This window comes from Euleptes europaea, chromosome 4 (genome assembly GCF_029931775.1).
Source record: "Euleptes europaea isolate rEulEur1 chromosome 4, rEulEur1.hap1, whole genome shotgun sequence".
Lineage (NCBI taxonomy): Eukaryota > Metazoa > Chordata > Lepidosauria > Squamata > Sphaerodactylidae > Euleptes > Euleptes europaea.
This window is the reverse complement of record NC_079315.1, coordinates 21,736,628-21,754,265: the sequence shown is the minus strand read 5'-3', so window position 1 is coordinate 21,754,265 and position 17,638 is coordinate 21,736,628. Positions and strand designations below refer to the sequence as shown.

The 17,638-nt window shown below is 43.9% G+C and overlaps 1 protein-coding gene across 1 annotated transcript; it reads right to left on the bottom strand.

Annotated features, from left to right (window-relative positions):
• Nucleotides 1-1,236: 1,236 nt before the first annotated feature.
• Nucleotides 1,237-10,635, bottom strand: FUT10 (fucosyltransferase 10). The gene is made up of 4 exons (XM_056848589.1): nt 10,500-10,635; nt 6,333-6,627; nt 4,870-5,705; nt 1,237-1,461 (listed from the first exon to the last, which is right to left on the bottom strand). Exons 1-4 carry the CDS (start codon nt 10,578-10,580, stop codon nt 1,237-1,239), a joined length of 1,437 nt encoding a protein of 478 aa, XP_056704567.1. The 5' UTR covers nt 10,581-10,635.
• Nucleotides 10,636-17,638: the final 7,003 nt, after the last annotated feature.

Genomic DNA, 17,638 nt, shown 5'->3' with positions numbered 1-17,638 from the left:
CGTGGGGTGACGTCACATCCCGACGTTTACTAGCCAGACTATGTTTACGGGGTGGTTTGCTAGTGCCTTCCCCAGTCGTCTTCCCTTTACCCCAAGCAAGCTGGGCACTCATTTTACTGACCTCGGAAGGATGTAAGGCTGAGTCAACCTTGAGCCGGCTACCTGAAACCGACTTCCGTTGGGATTGAACTCAGGTCGTGAACAGAGCTTGGTCTGCAGTACTGCTTCTTACCACTCTGTGTCACAGTGCTCCTACAGATGTTGTGTGTATAAAGTGACGTCAAGTCGCAGCCGACTTATGGCAACCCCTTTTTGGGGTTTTCATGGCAAGAGACTATCAGAGGTGGGTTGCCAGTGCCTTCCTCTGCACAGCAACTCTGGTATTCCTTGGTGGTCTCTCATCCAAATACTAACCAGGGCTGACCCTGCTTAGCTTCTGAGATCTGACGAGAGCAGGCTAGCCTGGGCCATCAAGGTCATGGCCTACAGATGTTACCAGCAGTTTAAATGCTATTGATCAGCCCTTGCATGCCAATCATATAAAATGCCTCAGATGAGGCACGTTTTATTAAGCAGCATGTAGTATGGAAGATGCAGGGGCTTAAACAGTTACTTCCACACAGTGATCTCTTAGCCTCTCGAAGCTGTGACCCAGCTCGGTCTCTAACCATAGAACCTGGTTCTAACTTTCTATGCTCTAGGCCAAGTGAGAGAACCTAAGGCATTTTCTCTGTACTGTACTATCATTCCCAGGGTGGTTCCACCTGCCCTTTGCCAGACCAGATTCAGGTAAAGACTCCTGCCCCTTGCAGTTTGGCTTTCCAGCATATTTGCGATGTTTGTTCATGCGGAAGGTCCATCACTTGGGTGGTTTATAAACACATAATCTAACTGAACCATGTAGGCAGACGTCTTTATGTCGGGACCAACCTGGAAGCAGTCTCCAAGACAGATGCGAAAGACAAAATGTAGGCTTCACTTAATCATGGCGTTTGTGTTCCAGTGTTAATTATGCTCATAATTTATACTAAGTTTTAGTATAAAAACATAATGGACAATAACCCAATTGGGTTGTCCCTATTTTGGATTAGTCTTCACTGAACACCACCTTTTCTCCTCGTACACTCTGTTGCTAAAACAATTTCTTACCATATTACGACCACCTATAGACAATAGCTTACCCTACAAGCTCTTTTGCAGATTGTTTTTGCAGATTGGAGTCAAATGGCCTTCAGGTCATTCCCTGAACACAAGAGTCCAAAATTCCTGAGCGGTGAAATTTCGGTTCTTTTCGACCAGCCACCTCAGGGCCTTTGCTTCACTCTTGGACTGCTCGAAACTTGGTATCCACATGTCTCGTAGAGCCGTTCTGTGATTATTTGAAGATGGAAAAACAAACCCTTCAGGTCTGGGGCAGCTCAAGTGACTGGCTTCAGCATTCCACCTTCTTGGTAACATTCCCTGGCAAAGGACACAGAAATGCTATGTAAGTTTTATTAAGCAGCATGTGGTACGGGAGACGCAGGGACTGAAACGGTTACTCCCACACAGTGATCTCTTAGCCTCTCGAAGCTGGGACCCAGCTCGGACTCTAACCATGGAACCTGATTCCCTTTCTTTTTATCCCTTAGAAGTTCTTTGATCCATTGATCTTGAACAGCATTGTTTGGGGGATATAAGGACTGGAACCTGGTTCCAACTTTCTGTGCTCTGGGCCAAGTGAGAGAACCTGATACTACACAGTTAATGGATGCTAAACAGGTACAAATGCTCATGACCTGAATTCGATCCCAACTGAAGTCGGTTTCAGGTAGCTGGCTCAAGGTCGACTCAGCCTTCTATCCTTCTGTGGTCTGTAAAATGAGTACCCAGCTTGCTGGGGGTAAAGTGTAGATGACTGGGGAAAGCAATCGCAAACCACCCCGTAAACATAGTCTGCCTAGTAAACGTCGGGATGTGACATCACCCCATGGGTCAGTAATGATCCAGTGCTTGCACAGGTGACTACCTTTACCTTTAAACAGGTACAGACCTGAGCAGTGACCAGGATGGGAAGCCACTAAGAGTCTGTTAAAAGTAGAAATATAATAGATAAACACATTTAAAATATTTTCTTTTGTTTTCCGTGTTCTCTCTCTCCCTGTCCCCTCCTCTTCAAGAAAGTAGAAAGGGGGAGTTCTCTCATTCACGCAACATGCTTTTCCTAGCAATAGCTCTGAGGAAGACTTGGACCAAACTTTACTTCACTTTATTCAAGGACTGTCCAAATAGAAGAAGAGTTGGTTTTTATATGCTGATTTTCTCTACCTTTTAAGGAGAATCAAACAGGCTTACAATCTCCTTTCCTTCCTCTCCCCACAACAGACACCTTGTGAGATAGGTAGGGCTGAGAGAGTTTGGAGCAAACTGTGACTAGCCCAAGATCACCCAGCAGGCTTCATGTGTAGGAGTGAGGAAACCAACCCGTTTCTCCAGATTAGAGTCCACCACTCCTAACCACTACAGCATCCTGGCTCTCCATATAGCCCACCTGCTGTTGGACTTTAGAGTGATACTGCTTCTCATGTAAACAAAATTAAGCCATATTAAGCTTATGAAGCAAACAAGCAATAATTAATAAGCTTTTGATTTTTAAAACATGAAGTCAAAATTCAGAAGCAGAAGATGAACCAATGAGCACCAGAACCTTAGCACGAATTTGCAATGCTACTGAAAGATGTTCAACTGCGGCTTCCGTGGATCAAACAGTGCTTGGCAGGTTTTCATCTTCTGAAGCTGCACTCGATAAACATTACTAAAGTGACTTTGTGGCATCTCTGTTAATACGCTGTGGACTATATTTACATATAGCTGTAAGTAGTTTGTGGTGTGCGCACCAACTTAAGTCAGTGGTCATGGCCCAACTGTTAAACAGCAATGCACAGGTACATTTTCTCAATGAAATACTTAGTGGCTTCTTTAACTACCATAGGTAAGTAGGGAAGAGAAAACAGTGACATATGAAGCAGAGTGATACCACCGACTTCAACAGACTTAGAAAGGCAGAACTCTGTTAAGACTACACTGAATCACATGCATGTGGTCGCTAGGGCACTGGTTGAGTTTTCTGTAGAATACAACTGTCTGGCTATTATACTTTTGTCCAGAACAGTGTTGGAAGGGTCTGGGGGAAAATATTTGGCCAAAACCTTTTGTTAAAAACTGGATTGGGGGGGGGAGCTTAAAACTCTGCCATAAGGTACATTCTCCACTCACAAAGAACCCAGTACTAAGATGCAAATGTTTAAAAGTGGGAACTGAATTGTATGGTTTTCAACATTACAGGCCTAAAGTTCAAGTTCAAGAATTCAGGGCACCAAACATCAGCAGCTGCCAGACTGCGCAACTAACAATTACCTCAATGGGGAGGGGCTGTGGCTCACTGGTAGAGCATCTGCTAGGCATGCAGAAGGTCCCAGGTTCAATCCCCGGCATCTCCAGTTATAGGGACTAGGCAAGTAGATGATGTAAAAGACCTCAGCCTGAGACCCTGGAGAGCCGGTCTGAGTAAACAATACTGACTATGATGGAGCCAGATTCAGATCGGGGCAGTAATGAGCAGGGACAGAGTGCTTATGGCTCCCCCCCCTTGCTGGTTTCTTGGACCCAAAACAGCTCCATGCACTGCTATTTGCCCCACTGGAGAAACCTCTGCGCACTTCATCAGTACATGCAGAGCCCACACGTGGCCAATGGTTCCCTCCCCAGGTTGTTTCGATTTGGGAAAATGACACGGGGGAAGGATGAACCCCCTTCTCATGTGCCATGGTCCCAATCTGAATTGGGCCCTGCACACCTTGGGTTTGAGGTCCCAGTGGGAAACCTTCAAATGCACATAGATCACACAGACCTGGAGAAAAGCGTAATGCGTTGTCAGACCCTAAGTCAGTTTACTGTTTAGTAGCAGATCAATCTTTGCTTTTGTGGGAGGCTCTCCCGGGTCCTACAGAGCCCACCGTCTGTCTCTGTAGCCAAAAGCTGTATTCCGGGTCTGTGACTGGGAACCTGCTACCGACTACATAGAGGCTCTCAGGAAAGCTGGTACCTGACAGGTCTGAGTTAGTGCCCTGCATATCCCTAGCCTGGCTGAAATTAAGAAGACACGTTTCTCACATAAAAACATAAGAAAGGCCCAGCTGGATCAGACCAAGGCCCATCAAGTCCAGCAGTCTGTTCACACAGTGGCCAACCAGGTGCCTCTAGGAAGCCCACAAACAAGTCGACTGCAGCAGTATTGCCCTGCCTGTGTTCCAAAGCACCTAATATAACACGGATGCTCCTCTGATCCTGGAGAGAATAGGTAGGCATCATGACCAGGATCCATTTTTACTAGTAGCCATAAGTGGGCAGCCATCTCCACATCCTGGGGCAGGGAGGTCCACAACTGAACTCTGCGTTGTGTAAAGTAATACTTCCTTTTATCCGTCTTTAATCTCTCACCCTCCAGCTTCAGCAGATAACCCCCCGCATTCTAGTATTATGAGAGAGGGAGAAAAGCTTCCCCCTGTCCACTCTCTCCATACCACACATACTTTTATACACCTCTATCATGTCTTCCCTTAACCACCTTCTTTCCAAGCTAATCAGCCCTAAGCATTTTAACCGCTCCTCATAGGGCAGTTGCTCCAGTCCCCTGATCATTTTGGTTGCTCTTTTCTGCACCTCCTCAAGCTCTGCAATAACCTTTTCGAGGTGTGGTGACCAGAACTGTACACAGTATTCCAAGTGTGGTCTCACCATAGATTTGTACAAGGGCAGTATGATAGCAGCAGTTTTATTCTCTATTCCTCATCTAATTATGGCCAGCATGGAATTTGCCTTCTCGATTACCTTTGCTTCTCTCCTGATGTTTTCCCACACATTAGCACACACCATGCACTCGAAAGCATCGATGTAATTGTCCTTCATGATATCCTGCACTCCCCAGGTGCGCTCTCTCATAGCAGTGAGCAGTTGTTCATTGGAGATGCGGCCTGTTAATTTCCACTCGAGGTAGCTTTCGTACTCCTTGTCATCCGCATCCAAAGCCTTGATGTACCCCGCCAGCTCCTTGGGGTGTGCGAATCCTGCCACCAGGATAGCACTTTTATTGCTGGGAAGCCAGTCTGTGATGCTGGGGGAGCCATAATAAACAGGGACCACCCCCAGCTTCAGTGGTCTCCACAATTTTTCAGTGAGGTAATCCTCACAAACGGCATTCTCAAAAGCCAAGACAAATTTGTACTGGGCAAGTATCTTGTAGAAGTTATCGCTGTCCATGAACGCTGGGTTTTTGAGATGCTCCGGAAGATCTCTGTTATGCAAACAGGCTCCGTAAGAGTCCACCTCAATGTGGGTCATCAGCTCCCTCACGTAGGTGTCCCTGTCGGAGGGGGGATCACAGTCTGACTGCACGTAGACCAGCGGAGCGAGTCTCTTTCTCAAACTGTTCTTCTCTTGCAAAGGGATCATGTACCTCAGGGACTTTAAGGCTTCAATACTTTCAAGGTACTGGGTGGTGAGGGGTAAGTGTGAGTGGCGGCTGAATGTCGCCGTGTAGTTGAACAAAGTGATCGCTGGTCTCTGGAAGAGCTTGTAGTTATTTTTGGGTGACTCCTCGTGGAAAAGGGCCCAGTCATGATGGGCTTTACGGGGAAGAGGTAAGGCATCAATACTGAAGTCTGTACCTAGTTGGAAAAAAGAACAGCATTTCTCTTGACAGTTATTTTTGTTTTGAAGAGAATTCCACATATGCCACACTGTAGAGGAAATATGGGATACAAAGTAAGAAATACGAACATCTGCTGGTGTCATCTCTTTCTACAGAAAGAAAAAGAATCCAACATATTATGAAATCATGATCTGTCACCACCTTCAATCATTTCAAATCCCAGCTAGATGACACCAAGAATGCTGACGAGGGCCTGGAAACAGGCGCCTCCTCTTCCAAACTGTGCTGTTGGACAGGACCAGATCCCTTCTCATCTATGGAGCTGCAATCAAAAGCCACTCATCTGAAGGAAGTCTTCTCCAGTCAGAAGCTAAGCCTTTCCCGGTAGCTGTGAACTCTGGCACTTGTCAAGAAAGCACTACCTGGAAGGAAGGGATGGTTGAGGATGAAAAAACACCCAAGGACTAAAACAGGATCTCTCATCTCACCGCCACACTGAGGACTCCATTTCTCCCTCCTTCCAAGATGGTTCCTATGATTTTCTGCTGCATGTTTTAAAAAAACGAGCCTTTGAACAGCTGAACTACACACAGAAAAGAAAGTCATTTAGCATCTCAAAAATTAATGCAAACTAGCTCCTTACCATAGAAGAGAAATGCTTTAGTCATAGGATTGTACTGATAGGTCCTGTTGATAGTAAAGAAGCAAGCATCTTGACCACACTGACCAAGTCGTCCGGTCTCGCCCGTCAGTGGAGACCACCAAACCAAGACAGGGTGGCTATCTTTGTTCATGATTGTCTTTGTAGTGCTGGAAAAATCTGGTTTCTTTACCAACAAGCTTGCATCTTTCTGATGTTCTTCCTCTTTGAATGCACCTTTTTGTGAAATTGAGCTTTTAGTCTCCAGCCTTTCCGACTTTCCAAGTTCCACAACCACCTTTTAGAAATAGAGAAAAAGCCATATTATCCAATAGTCTTTCCCATTCTTTTTCTTTGTCTTGAAGCTCCTGTTTCTTCAGTCTTTTTTTTTTAAGTTCTGCACATGTTTTGCTCCCTCTAGTGGTCAATTCGATATCATTTTTATCAAGAGCAAAAAGGTGCTCCTTAAATCAGCAGAGAAATAAACCAGATTTAATCTACTGCTATATCAAATCAACCACTAGAGGGAATCACACATGAGCTAAACTTTTCAAAACACGGAAGAAACAGGAACTTTGAGATGAGGAAAAAGAAAACATGGAAAAGCCCGACATCAACAGACAAAGATGATCTGGAGAACAATCAGTAAGATGTCATTGGTTAGTCAGTTGTTTTCCTAATGCTCATCTGGACACTGCCCGTGGTTGCCTGGATCTATAAGTAGCTCAGATAACACATGGCTGATTCCACTTTGAACTGACTCATGAACAAAGGACTGCTGAAACCATGGACATCTTTAGGAATGCTGCTAGGGCAGCATAGGGACTGCAGGAAGGAATCTGCCTAAAGAGGCTTGGACTTTGCTACTTAGTATGATATTTGCCTTTTAAAAGAAGCTTTTCTTCCGTTTTAAATTAGGCAAGCCACAGTACAGTCCTCGTTTGGGGATCATACAAGCCTACCTATCAGAGTTGCTGTAAAGATTACAGCCCAATAATGTATATGAAGCATTCTGAACAATGAAAGAAGCACTCATGTGCAAAGTATCAGCGTGAAAAACTGTTATTTCCTGTGTAACAAATGCAATTATGTATTAATTACTGCTCCATGCGTTGGAGAGAGCCAGCATGGTGTAGTGGTTAAGAGCAGTGGAGTCTAATCTGGAGATCCCGGTCTGATTCCCCACTCCTCCACATGAAGCCTGCTGGGTAACTACCTTGGGCCACTCACAGTTCTCTCAGAACTCTCTCAGCCCAGGCAGAGGCAGGCAAAGGCAAACCGCCTCTGAACGTCTCTTACCTTGAAAACCCTACGGGGTCGCCATAAATCAGCTCTAACGGGAGGGCACACAAACAATGCATTGGCTTCCCCTCCACTTAACCACATCATTTCTCCAGCCTATTCATTAGGGGTTCATTTCAAAAGGGACTTTTGAAACATCTTGGCAGGCTGGAACAATCAGATCAGGACAGTATACTGGGGTTTTTAAACCTTTGGGCTTTGAAGAACAACAGAGCATGGGGAAGCAAGTTATTTAAAAATCTGCAGGCCCCCTGTGCTATGACAGTTCATTAAGCTTGGCCTGAATATTTTCCCATATAATAAATGCAGTACTTCAACTAATTAATTAATAACATTTAGAAACCAATGGGCTGTGACCTCCCATTCTTATTTTATTCTACTATAATCAATGGGACTCCCACAAGGTAAATTATTTCTAGATTTTATTGTTCTCATGAGATTACAATCCGGTTGCTGGATGACTGTTTTACCATTTATCATGCTTAGGGTTGCCAACTTATTAACCAGCTGCTGTAGCTGTGCAGACATGAGCAAATGAACCTTTCTGGCAGCATTATCCCACCTAACGCATACACAGCAAGCTGAACATGTAACAGCAGTTACAGTAAAGCCCGAAATAAGAAACATCAACCTTCCTAGTTTGCCAATTCTATCATGTGCACTTGATATAACTTCATGTCAGTAATGCTCAAGTTTATCCATTTTCCTTATTAACTAATGTTATTAGGGGTTGGATCCAACCAGTTTATTTGCTGGTGAGAAAGGAAAGAGGAATCCTCTTTGACTACCTGAAAAGGTTATTCTGAGAATCATGGGACCTACATGAACAAAAACCATGTGGGACAGGGGCTGTAATATGGAGGGGAATTGGGTGAGATTCAATTGTATGAAAAAGCCGGCTGGATCCAACCCTATATATGTTCTGTCCTGCTGCCACCAACTATTTAGACATGAACCAGCATGAAGCTCTTTTCAGACATTACATCCATGTGTGCCCACAACACTGCTGATACGCGCTGTCAACCTATTGTCTGAACAGGCCAACAGGTGAGTTTCGCATGCCCTGGATTTTTGAGGGTTGTGGATCGTGTGTGTTGAAGCCTTTCCTCCCCTGTCAAGTCACATCTGACTTATGGCGACCCCTGGTGGGGGTTTCAAGGCAAGAGATGTTCAGAGGTGGTTTGCCATAGCCTGCCTCCACATCACGACCCTGGTGTTCCTTGGAGGTCTCCCATCCAAATACTTGCCAATGTCAACCCAGCTAAGCTTCTGAGATCTCAGGCTAGCCTTGGATATCCAGGTTATATGCACATGTAAAATACACATGCATGTAAACTACACATGTATGTATAATACACACATCAAGGCAACTGTGTGCATTGGGCAGGTGGCACATACAATGCATGTGGTTGCTGGTCTCCTGGTACACGTGGATGTCACCAACATTCGAACTTGGCCATTATATTTAAACCTTGTAACAATACGGACTATTTTTGTCTAGCTTATGTACTTGTTCATGGTGTTCATGTTTGTATACTCAATTGAACCGTAACTCTCTAAACCACATTTTAATAGTATCATCTGTTACAGCCCAATGTAAATGTGTTTACTCAGATGGTACCACTATCCTTAATACAGAGCCTATGCTAGGGGGAGCGCTTTGCATATGACTATATAAAATTTGTCATATCATTTTTCACACTATAAAACGTATAATTTTCTACGCGATAAACTGGAGTCATAAAGGGATTATCACTGATCCTTCCCCATGACATCTGCTCATCACCTAATAAGAGCAGCCAAGCTGTCACAAAACAATTCATGATCATGTGAACACCGTTGTTTTACCCATCCCCATAAACATATTTACATATTTATACTCCACTTGTCTCCCTAAAGCAGCTTGCAACACTGTTTTCCCTTCCTCCACTTTATCCTACAACAACCACCATTTGTTTGTGTGTGTGTGTGTGAGAGAGAGAGAGGGGGGGGAGAGGGAGGGAGGGAGAGAGTGGCTATTTATGCATGGGAGGTTTTGCCTTGGATTTGCCACTCTCTAGATGCACGTTTTCCCCATCTGAATTCTCAAAACTCTGCATGGGGCCTTATGTTTGAGTTGTGAGAATTCGGATGGGGGAAATGTGCATCTAGAGAGTGGCAAATCCAAGGCAAAACCTCCCATGCATATATGGCCAGAGATAGAGAATGTGTGTGAGTGAGACAGTATGGCCCAACTTCACCCAGCAAGCTCTCATTGTAGAGCAGGGATTCAAATCTGGTCTCCCAAATCGTAGTCCAACATTGTAACTACCACCTATTGCTACTATTGGCATGTGTCCTCCTCTCAATAAAAATTCTGCAGTGGAAGAATAAAGACTTGAGGACATGGGGTGGTGACTTCATAGGGTGGGAGAGAAGAGGGGTAAATGAAAGAGGAGCCTGGACCACAGGTAAAGGATAACTGGGAGAGGGAGAAAGAGGGTGAGCGGAAGCTTCTCCCCCTCTATGATGAAGTTCTCCTGGAGTTGCCAGTGTCTACACCCACTTCACCCAGTGACCCAGATGGCCTAGGCTAGCCTGATCTTGTCAGATCTGAGAAGCTAAGCAGGATTGGCCCTGGTTAGTACTGGTTAGTACTTGGATGGGAGACCACCAAGGAAGTCTAGAGTGGCTACTCAGAGGCAGGCAAAGGCAAACCACCTCTGTTTATCTCTTGCCTTGAAAACCCTATGGGGTCACCATAAGTCAGCTGCGACTTAACGTCACTTTCCACCACCACCACATCTACTTCCCCCCTCCCACCACTACATACAGCAACTATAGATCTTCTGTCATTTTTCAACTTGCTGTCCTAAAGATCTTTGATACCTGGAGAGTGACGAGAAGGAAGAAAAAGGCCATCACGCAGAAACAGGATGCCCAAAATCTCTTCTTCCTGATTGCATTCATCCCTTAATGTTCAGGCACGAAGAGCAAGCATTGATGCTTCAGGGTTCCTTTGCATGCTCCATACCAGGAAGTGGTCCAGCTGCGGGATCTCCCTACAGTTACGGCGCTTCGCTATGGCCACCAATGACAAAGATTTGGTGCCATCAAGGACAGAGATCCAAGCTTGAGGCCAGAGTGGATTTCTGATCTTCGCTCCACAGTGGGGAAGATTCTTGAGCCCAGGATTTCTTGGAAGTGAATGCATCCATCCACTAAATCAGAAAACATAATTCCAAGTTACATTTTCGAGATCTTAGTCCTTCCTGAGCATATGTTAGTCCTAATAATCAGGGCAGTCTGTGTTCCATGGTGCTTTGTGAGAATAAAAAACAACATGGCATTTTGGTTTGGGAAGCCTGGGAATCTCTGTTTTCTTTATGTATATAAAGAAAGCAAATCTCTAGCCTTAAGGACAGGCTTGAGAGAATGGGGCTCATATCTGGTAACATCTCATAAAATAAAGATGGTGGGCCAAAAGGGGAACACTCTTGCATTTGTTCCTCTGAATTTAGCCTTGCAAAACAAAGTAAGCTAACGAAACAATGTATGACTTTACAAACAGTACAAAACTTGAACAATTCAGGTTTACTGGGCTCAGAATGGGGTGCAAAATCTGACTTGTCTTTCCCTTCTTTTAATTGACACTGCCTTGTACTGAGTCAGACCGCTGGGTCTATTGAAGTCCACATTGTCTACTCTGACTGACAGCAGCTCTGTGGTAGACGTCTTTCCTATCACCTGCTTTTTGGTTTCCACTGGAGATACCAAGATTTGTACCTGGGACCTTCTACATCTAAAGCAGATGCTCTACTGCTGAGGTCTCTCTCTATGGCCAGAACTGCAGCACATAGTCTTGGTTTTAGTAGTTAAGGCACATACTGGAACTGATGTTCGCCTTGGAGAAGGCTCACACAGTTCCCAATTTAACACAGCCGCCGGTGCCTTAGAGTTGCCAACTTTTTTCCTGTTAAGTGCTGCTCTGTTTGCAAAGGCTGCACAGCAAAACAAATATTTATCAGGCAAAACTTTTCCTTATGTGCAGATACAGTGGCAGGGAGGGGGGCTTCACCTATGGACAGTGCCACCCTAAGCAAAGTTACGCCCTTCTAAATCCACTGAAGTTAGTGGTTTGAAAAGGGGCGACTTAGCTCAGGATGGCCCTGTAAACTCCTTTGCGGTCCTTCAAAGTTCTGCCTTCCTCCTCTTAACGCTGGTTGCTTTTGGAAGCTTTTCCTTTTTTTTTTTATTTCATACATTAAGGGTACGGGGAAAAAGAAGGGAGGAGAAGGGAAAAAGCAAAATGGAACATACTTTGTCCTCCGAGCCTTAACAAAATTTATATTAAAAAAGTAAAATAAAAGTATTGCCAAAAATTCCATCCTTAAACTATAACCCTAGAACGTCTTGCAACTCTATCAAGTATCTAGACCACTGGTTCCCAACCGGGCGTCCGTGGACCCCCAGGGGTCCACAAGAACTAAATTAAGGTCCGCGAAACAAAGTTATAAACCCATAATAAATTAATATTTTCAATTAAAAGTTCTCTATTATAAAAATATATATTTAAATATTATTCTAAGTTTAATGTTTCACTAACAGTTATGATTAAAGTTTATTTTCAAATTCTCGGAGTTTTTATTTTGAACCTTGGGGTCCCTGCACCCAACAAAAAAGTCCTAGTGGTCCCTGGTCAAACAAAGGTTGGGAACCACTGATCTAGACATACCTACTCTTTCTATTTCAAATTCTTTTCTTTATAAGTTTTTCTTTAGAAGCTTTTCTTTTCTTTATCAGCTTCTCCTCTTCAAACAGGAATTGGTGGAGCTTTTCCTGGGGTGCAGATAAAATAATGGGGGGGGGTTGTTTGCTCGCTTTGAGCTATCAGCCTACGAGGAGGACCAAGAAAAGAAGGGATGGCAATATCGATTGAATGAGAGGCCCCCTTGCTGGCAAAACACCCCTTCCCGTTTTTTTTTTGTTTTTTTTTCCTTTTTCGTGCAGATCTAAAGAATCCCTTTTCATATACCAACCACATTAAAAAAAAAAACAAAAAAAGAAAACTTCAGAATATGGCCAAATAAACAAGCCCATTGCAAGATGCCGCAGTCGCGGGCGGCCCTTTCCGGCTTTCTAAGTATTGCAGCATCCTAGGCAGGAGATCTGTGTGTGTGTGTTTAAAAAAAAGCACGAAATACTCACCAGATCACTGTTCGTCTCGCTTGTTGTTGCTAAGCTCTTTATACTTTCAGTTTGTGCATTTGTCCCCTCGGGATTTTCAAGGGCAGGGAAAAACCCGGAGCGGATCGGAGATCTGGCACGCCAAATCTTCCATCTGGGAGCTGCAATTCAGGACAATCCAGGTTCCGGGATTTCAAATATCCCGGTTGGGGAAACAGGCGCAGAAGCCAGGAACTGGGAACATTTCCCCCCTGGCCCCAGATTTTTTGCAAAGCAAAGTTCGGTGTATGGGGTTCAACGGTGCATCGTTTTTTATTGAAGCCCTGGAAAGGGATCTCAGCACACACCAAAAAAAAATCCTTCCCTTGCAATTTAAATAAATTAAAAGGGTGGGGGGAGATCAGGTTTCTATAATGATTTCTGGCCTCTCGTTTTAAGAGTGCATCAACGCCGGGGGTGGCTGATCTGTAGCTGGGCGGGATTACTGCTGCATTATGCTAAAGTTTAGGGAGGGGTTGCGTCACTAAACATATATCAGGAGCGTTCAAAGCCTATTGAACGGGGTGGGGGTTTGCAAAAGTCTGCCCACGTTTAACTAAGCGTCGCTGCGAGTTTCACGCGACAGTGATGCTAAACGTGTCTTTTATTTTAAACGTTTTTACCCTGCCTTCCCAAAGTTTAAGGCGGTTTATATTTAAAAAAAAAAAATTACTATGAAACAGTAACATAAAATGCACGATCTTAAAAAAAAGGAAAGAAATCTTTGCCATGCAAAGGAGTCAAGCGGTTACAACAACCTCACCATTGGCCAGATATCACACAAATCAATAAAAATTTGAAGTGTAACTTTGACCTGTATATAGGGTGTGAAAACACGGCCCTGCCAAAACTCTGCAGGTCGGGAACTTTCCTCCAAAATATGGTAGAAGAAAACCGCTACCAACTGCAGGGTGTTTACAACCAACCACTCAGATATCTTATAACAGTGTTAAACTTATGAATGTTGGGAACTGCTGTTTAACCCCTTCCAAGGGTTGCCAGCTCTGGGCTGGGAAATACCTGGAGATTTGGCAATTGGACTCTATGGCATTGAAGCCCCTCCCTTCTCCAAACCCAGGCTCCAACCCCCCCCCCAAAAATCTCCAGGTATTTCCTAACCCGGAACTGGCAACCCTAAGGATTCTGACCAAGTTCAAGTCACGTTAATTTGAATGCGAGAGTTAGACAGTAACTCAGCCGAAACAGACAGTAACTTTCACCCATTGAAATCCATGGGACTTCCTGAAAGACAGCTTACAGTGTGATACAACAGTATAGCACATCATCTTCTCTCCTGGGCCCACTTTTATTTTTGCCTAACGTCGGGCCTGAAGAAGAGGACTGAGGTTCTCAAAAGCTTCTTCGTAGTTCTATATGGTTCAGCCGTGCCAGGCTGCTTCCATACAGACCCAGTTCTCTGCGTAACTCATATTGGTGTTGTTTATTTAAATATTTTATTAGGTCTTTTGGGTAATACATAGAAAAGAGGGGGGAAAGGGGGAAAGGGACAATTATCTTAACATGTCTTATTGGGTTGGCGTCCAGGACGGGTCTTCTCTGTTCCTGCCTTTTTCTTAACAATCAGATTTCTATTCTAGTTTCTATTTTAGCTTCGTTTCTTCTCTATAGTCATTATATAATTCATAAAGATCAGACAGTCACTCTAACATTTCTCACTTTTAACTATTCTAACTCATGCCTTAAGTCATAACAATAGGCATTTTGTTTCTATCTTAAATTCACAGTATATCTTTCGGAGAATGATTGCCATTTCTGTTCGTGTTCTTCCGGTGGTTTCTTCTTCATCCAGGTGGAAAGTCTAGCCATGTCCGCATATTAATACATTTTTGTGATCCATTCATTTAATGATGGTATTTTTTTTGTCCTTCCAGTATCTCGCATAAACTGTTCTTGCTGCAGTCATCCCACATTAAAAAAAAGTTCTTTGTCTGAAGGTTTTAGTTGTGAAGGAGTCATTCCTAACAAAAAAGTATTTAGGTTGTAAATCAAAGTTCAGTTGAAGAATTACTTGTAATTCTCCATGTAGCTCATATTGTTGTGAAGGCAGAGGCGTTCGCAGTTAACAATGGAGCACCCGCACAGATGTTTTTAACACATTTTCCTTGCCTTAGCCACACTACATCCACCTAGTACTTGGAGGTTGGGAAGCCTAGGTCTGACTCAGACTTCTTTGGTGAAACGCGTTTAGGTGACTACAGGCAAGTCCCTGTATCTTGGCCTCTCCCCTCCCTTACCTTATAGGACTGTCGTAAGGATTAATATGTGTGAAGCATTTTGAACATCTAAAACAGTGGTTCCCAACCTTTTTTTGACCAGGGACCACTAGGACTTTTTTGCTCGGTGCAGGGACCCCAAGGTTCAAAATAAAAATTCCGAGAATTTGAAAATAAACTTTAATCATAACTGTTAGTTAAACATTAAATTATATTTTAATATACTTTTTATAATAGAGAACTTTTAATTGAAAATATTAATTTATTATGGGTTTATAACTTTGTTTCACGAACCTTAATTTAGTTCTTGCGGACCCCTGGGGGTCCATGGACCCCTGGTTGGGAACCAGTGATCTAAAATATCCTACAAACGCTATTCTCTCTTTTGTTGAGGGGGAAACAAATTGAGCTTGTGGCTGTTGCGTAGCCAAAAATCATCCAGTTGTTTCAGAGCTCTTGGCTTGTGATTTTATTTTGAATGAGGGACTCACCAGTCTTTTTGTTTCTGTATTTAGAAAACGTTTATGCCACCTTTTCAGAGAACTGCTAGAGGCACACCAGAAAATTCATGAGTAAAAGGCACATTTGTGTGCTGCATACAGTTTGGCCACATGGTGGCAGTGTGTTCTATGGGCAATGCTTGGGAGTTTGCCCTCTGAATTAAAAATGTTTAGGGTTGGATTCAATACCACCCTCCCAGCAATGGCATTTCAGGTTTAGACAGTTTTTAATAATTCTTTCAGTCACATTCCTGTACTGACATTAAATAAAACTTACCCACATTGGAGAAGTTGAGCAGAACGTGCAGGGCACCTTAATGAGAAGTACCTTCCTGGCAGAAGAGATTCTGTGCATTCAAGTTCTTGCAAAAAAGTATTGAGAAAAGAATTCATCACAGAGGTTACTTTGGGTTATTGTTGCTGTTGTTGTTATTCCATTCCTTTTCTCACTAAAAGGTGGCCTTGAATACAGTTCTGAGACACCTCCACATCCGAGGTAAAATTAGGGTTGCCAGCTCCAGGTTGGGGAATACATGGAGATTTTGGGGGCGGAGCCTGAGGAGGGCAGGGTTTAGAGAGGGGAGGGACTTCAATGCCATAGAGTCCAATTCCCAAAGCGGCCATTTTCTCCAGGGGAACCGACCTCTATCGGCTGGAAATCAGTTGTAATAGCAGGGGATCTCCAGCCATCATCTGGAGGTTAGCAACGTTAGGTAAAAGTGTGGGGCTACTTCAGAATAAGGGTTTTGAATTTCAACCGAAACAGGTGTTCTTTAATTTTTTTTTAAACCACCCTTCCTGCAAGAAGCTCACATGCTGATGGATACTGTTCTCCCCTCTTCGCTGTATCCACACAATAACCCTGTCAAGGAAATTGAGGCAGACAGTGGCTCAAGGTCACCCAATGAACTGCATGGCCAGAGTGGGGGTTCGAACCCAGTTCTATTCCAGCACACCAGTCATAACACTTTAGCAGCTGCCATTTGAAAGATGCATGTTATCTGTCTCTGCCTGCCTGCCTGATAAGAACATAAGAAAGTCCAGGCTGGATCAGACCAAGGCCCATCAAGGCCAGTAGTCTGTTCACACAGTGGCCAACCAGGTGCCTCCAGGAAGCCCACAGACAAGACGGCAGCAGCACCATCCTGCCTGTGTTCCACAGCACCTAATATAACAGGCATGCTCCTCTGATCCTGGAGAGAATAGGTATGCATCATGACTAGTATCCATTTCTACTAGTATCCATGAATAGCCGTATCCTCCATGAGCATGTCCACTCCCCTCTTGCCTTCCAAGTTGGCAGTCATCACCACATCCTGGGGCAGGGAGTTCCACAATTTAACTATACGGTGTGTGAAGAAATACTTCCTTTTATCTGTTTTTAATCTCTCACCCTCCAGCTTCAGCAGATGACCCCGCGTTCTAGTATTATGAGAGAGGGAGAAAAGCTTCTCCCTGTCCACTCTCTCCATACCGTGCGTAATTGTATAGACCTCTATCATGTCTCCCCCTGACCGCCTTCTTTCCCAACTAAACAGCCCTAAGCTCTCTCTCTCTCTCTGAATGAGCATTTCCTCAATAATTGATGGAATATTACTTTAGAGGTTTTAAAAATAAAATAGAGACTTAACCTGTGTTGGTCTCAGCGGACAAATGAGAAGCTGGCATTCAATGTTCATTCTGTTTATAAATTAGAAATTATAAAATATGTTGGAAACTGAACATCCTTCCTCTTCTTCATCCATGTAATGATAACCAATGGGCAGAATTTAAAGCATTTAACAGCGCAATCTGGGGGGGGGGTTGTGAAAGGGCTTAGGGAGCCAACTGACCCTTACACCAGCATAGAGCCCCTGGCACTGCTGCGTCGCTCTCAGACGCTACTCAGGCACCAGATGTGCCCCCATACCCCCTTGTGATTAGGGTTGCCAACTGCCAGGTAGTGGAGGAGATTAAGTTTACAAGAATAGCAAAAATCTTATTGAGTGCTTAGACATAAATGACAAAACAATGATGGAATACATAAACATGAACTACTATTCTGCTAATATATACAGTATATACAAAG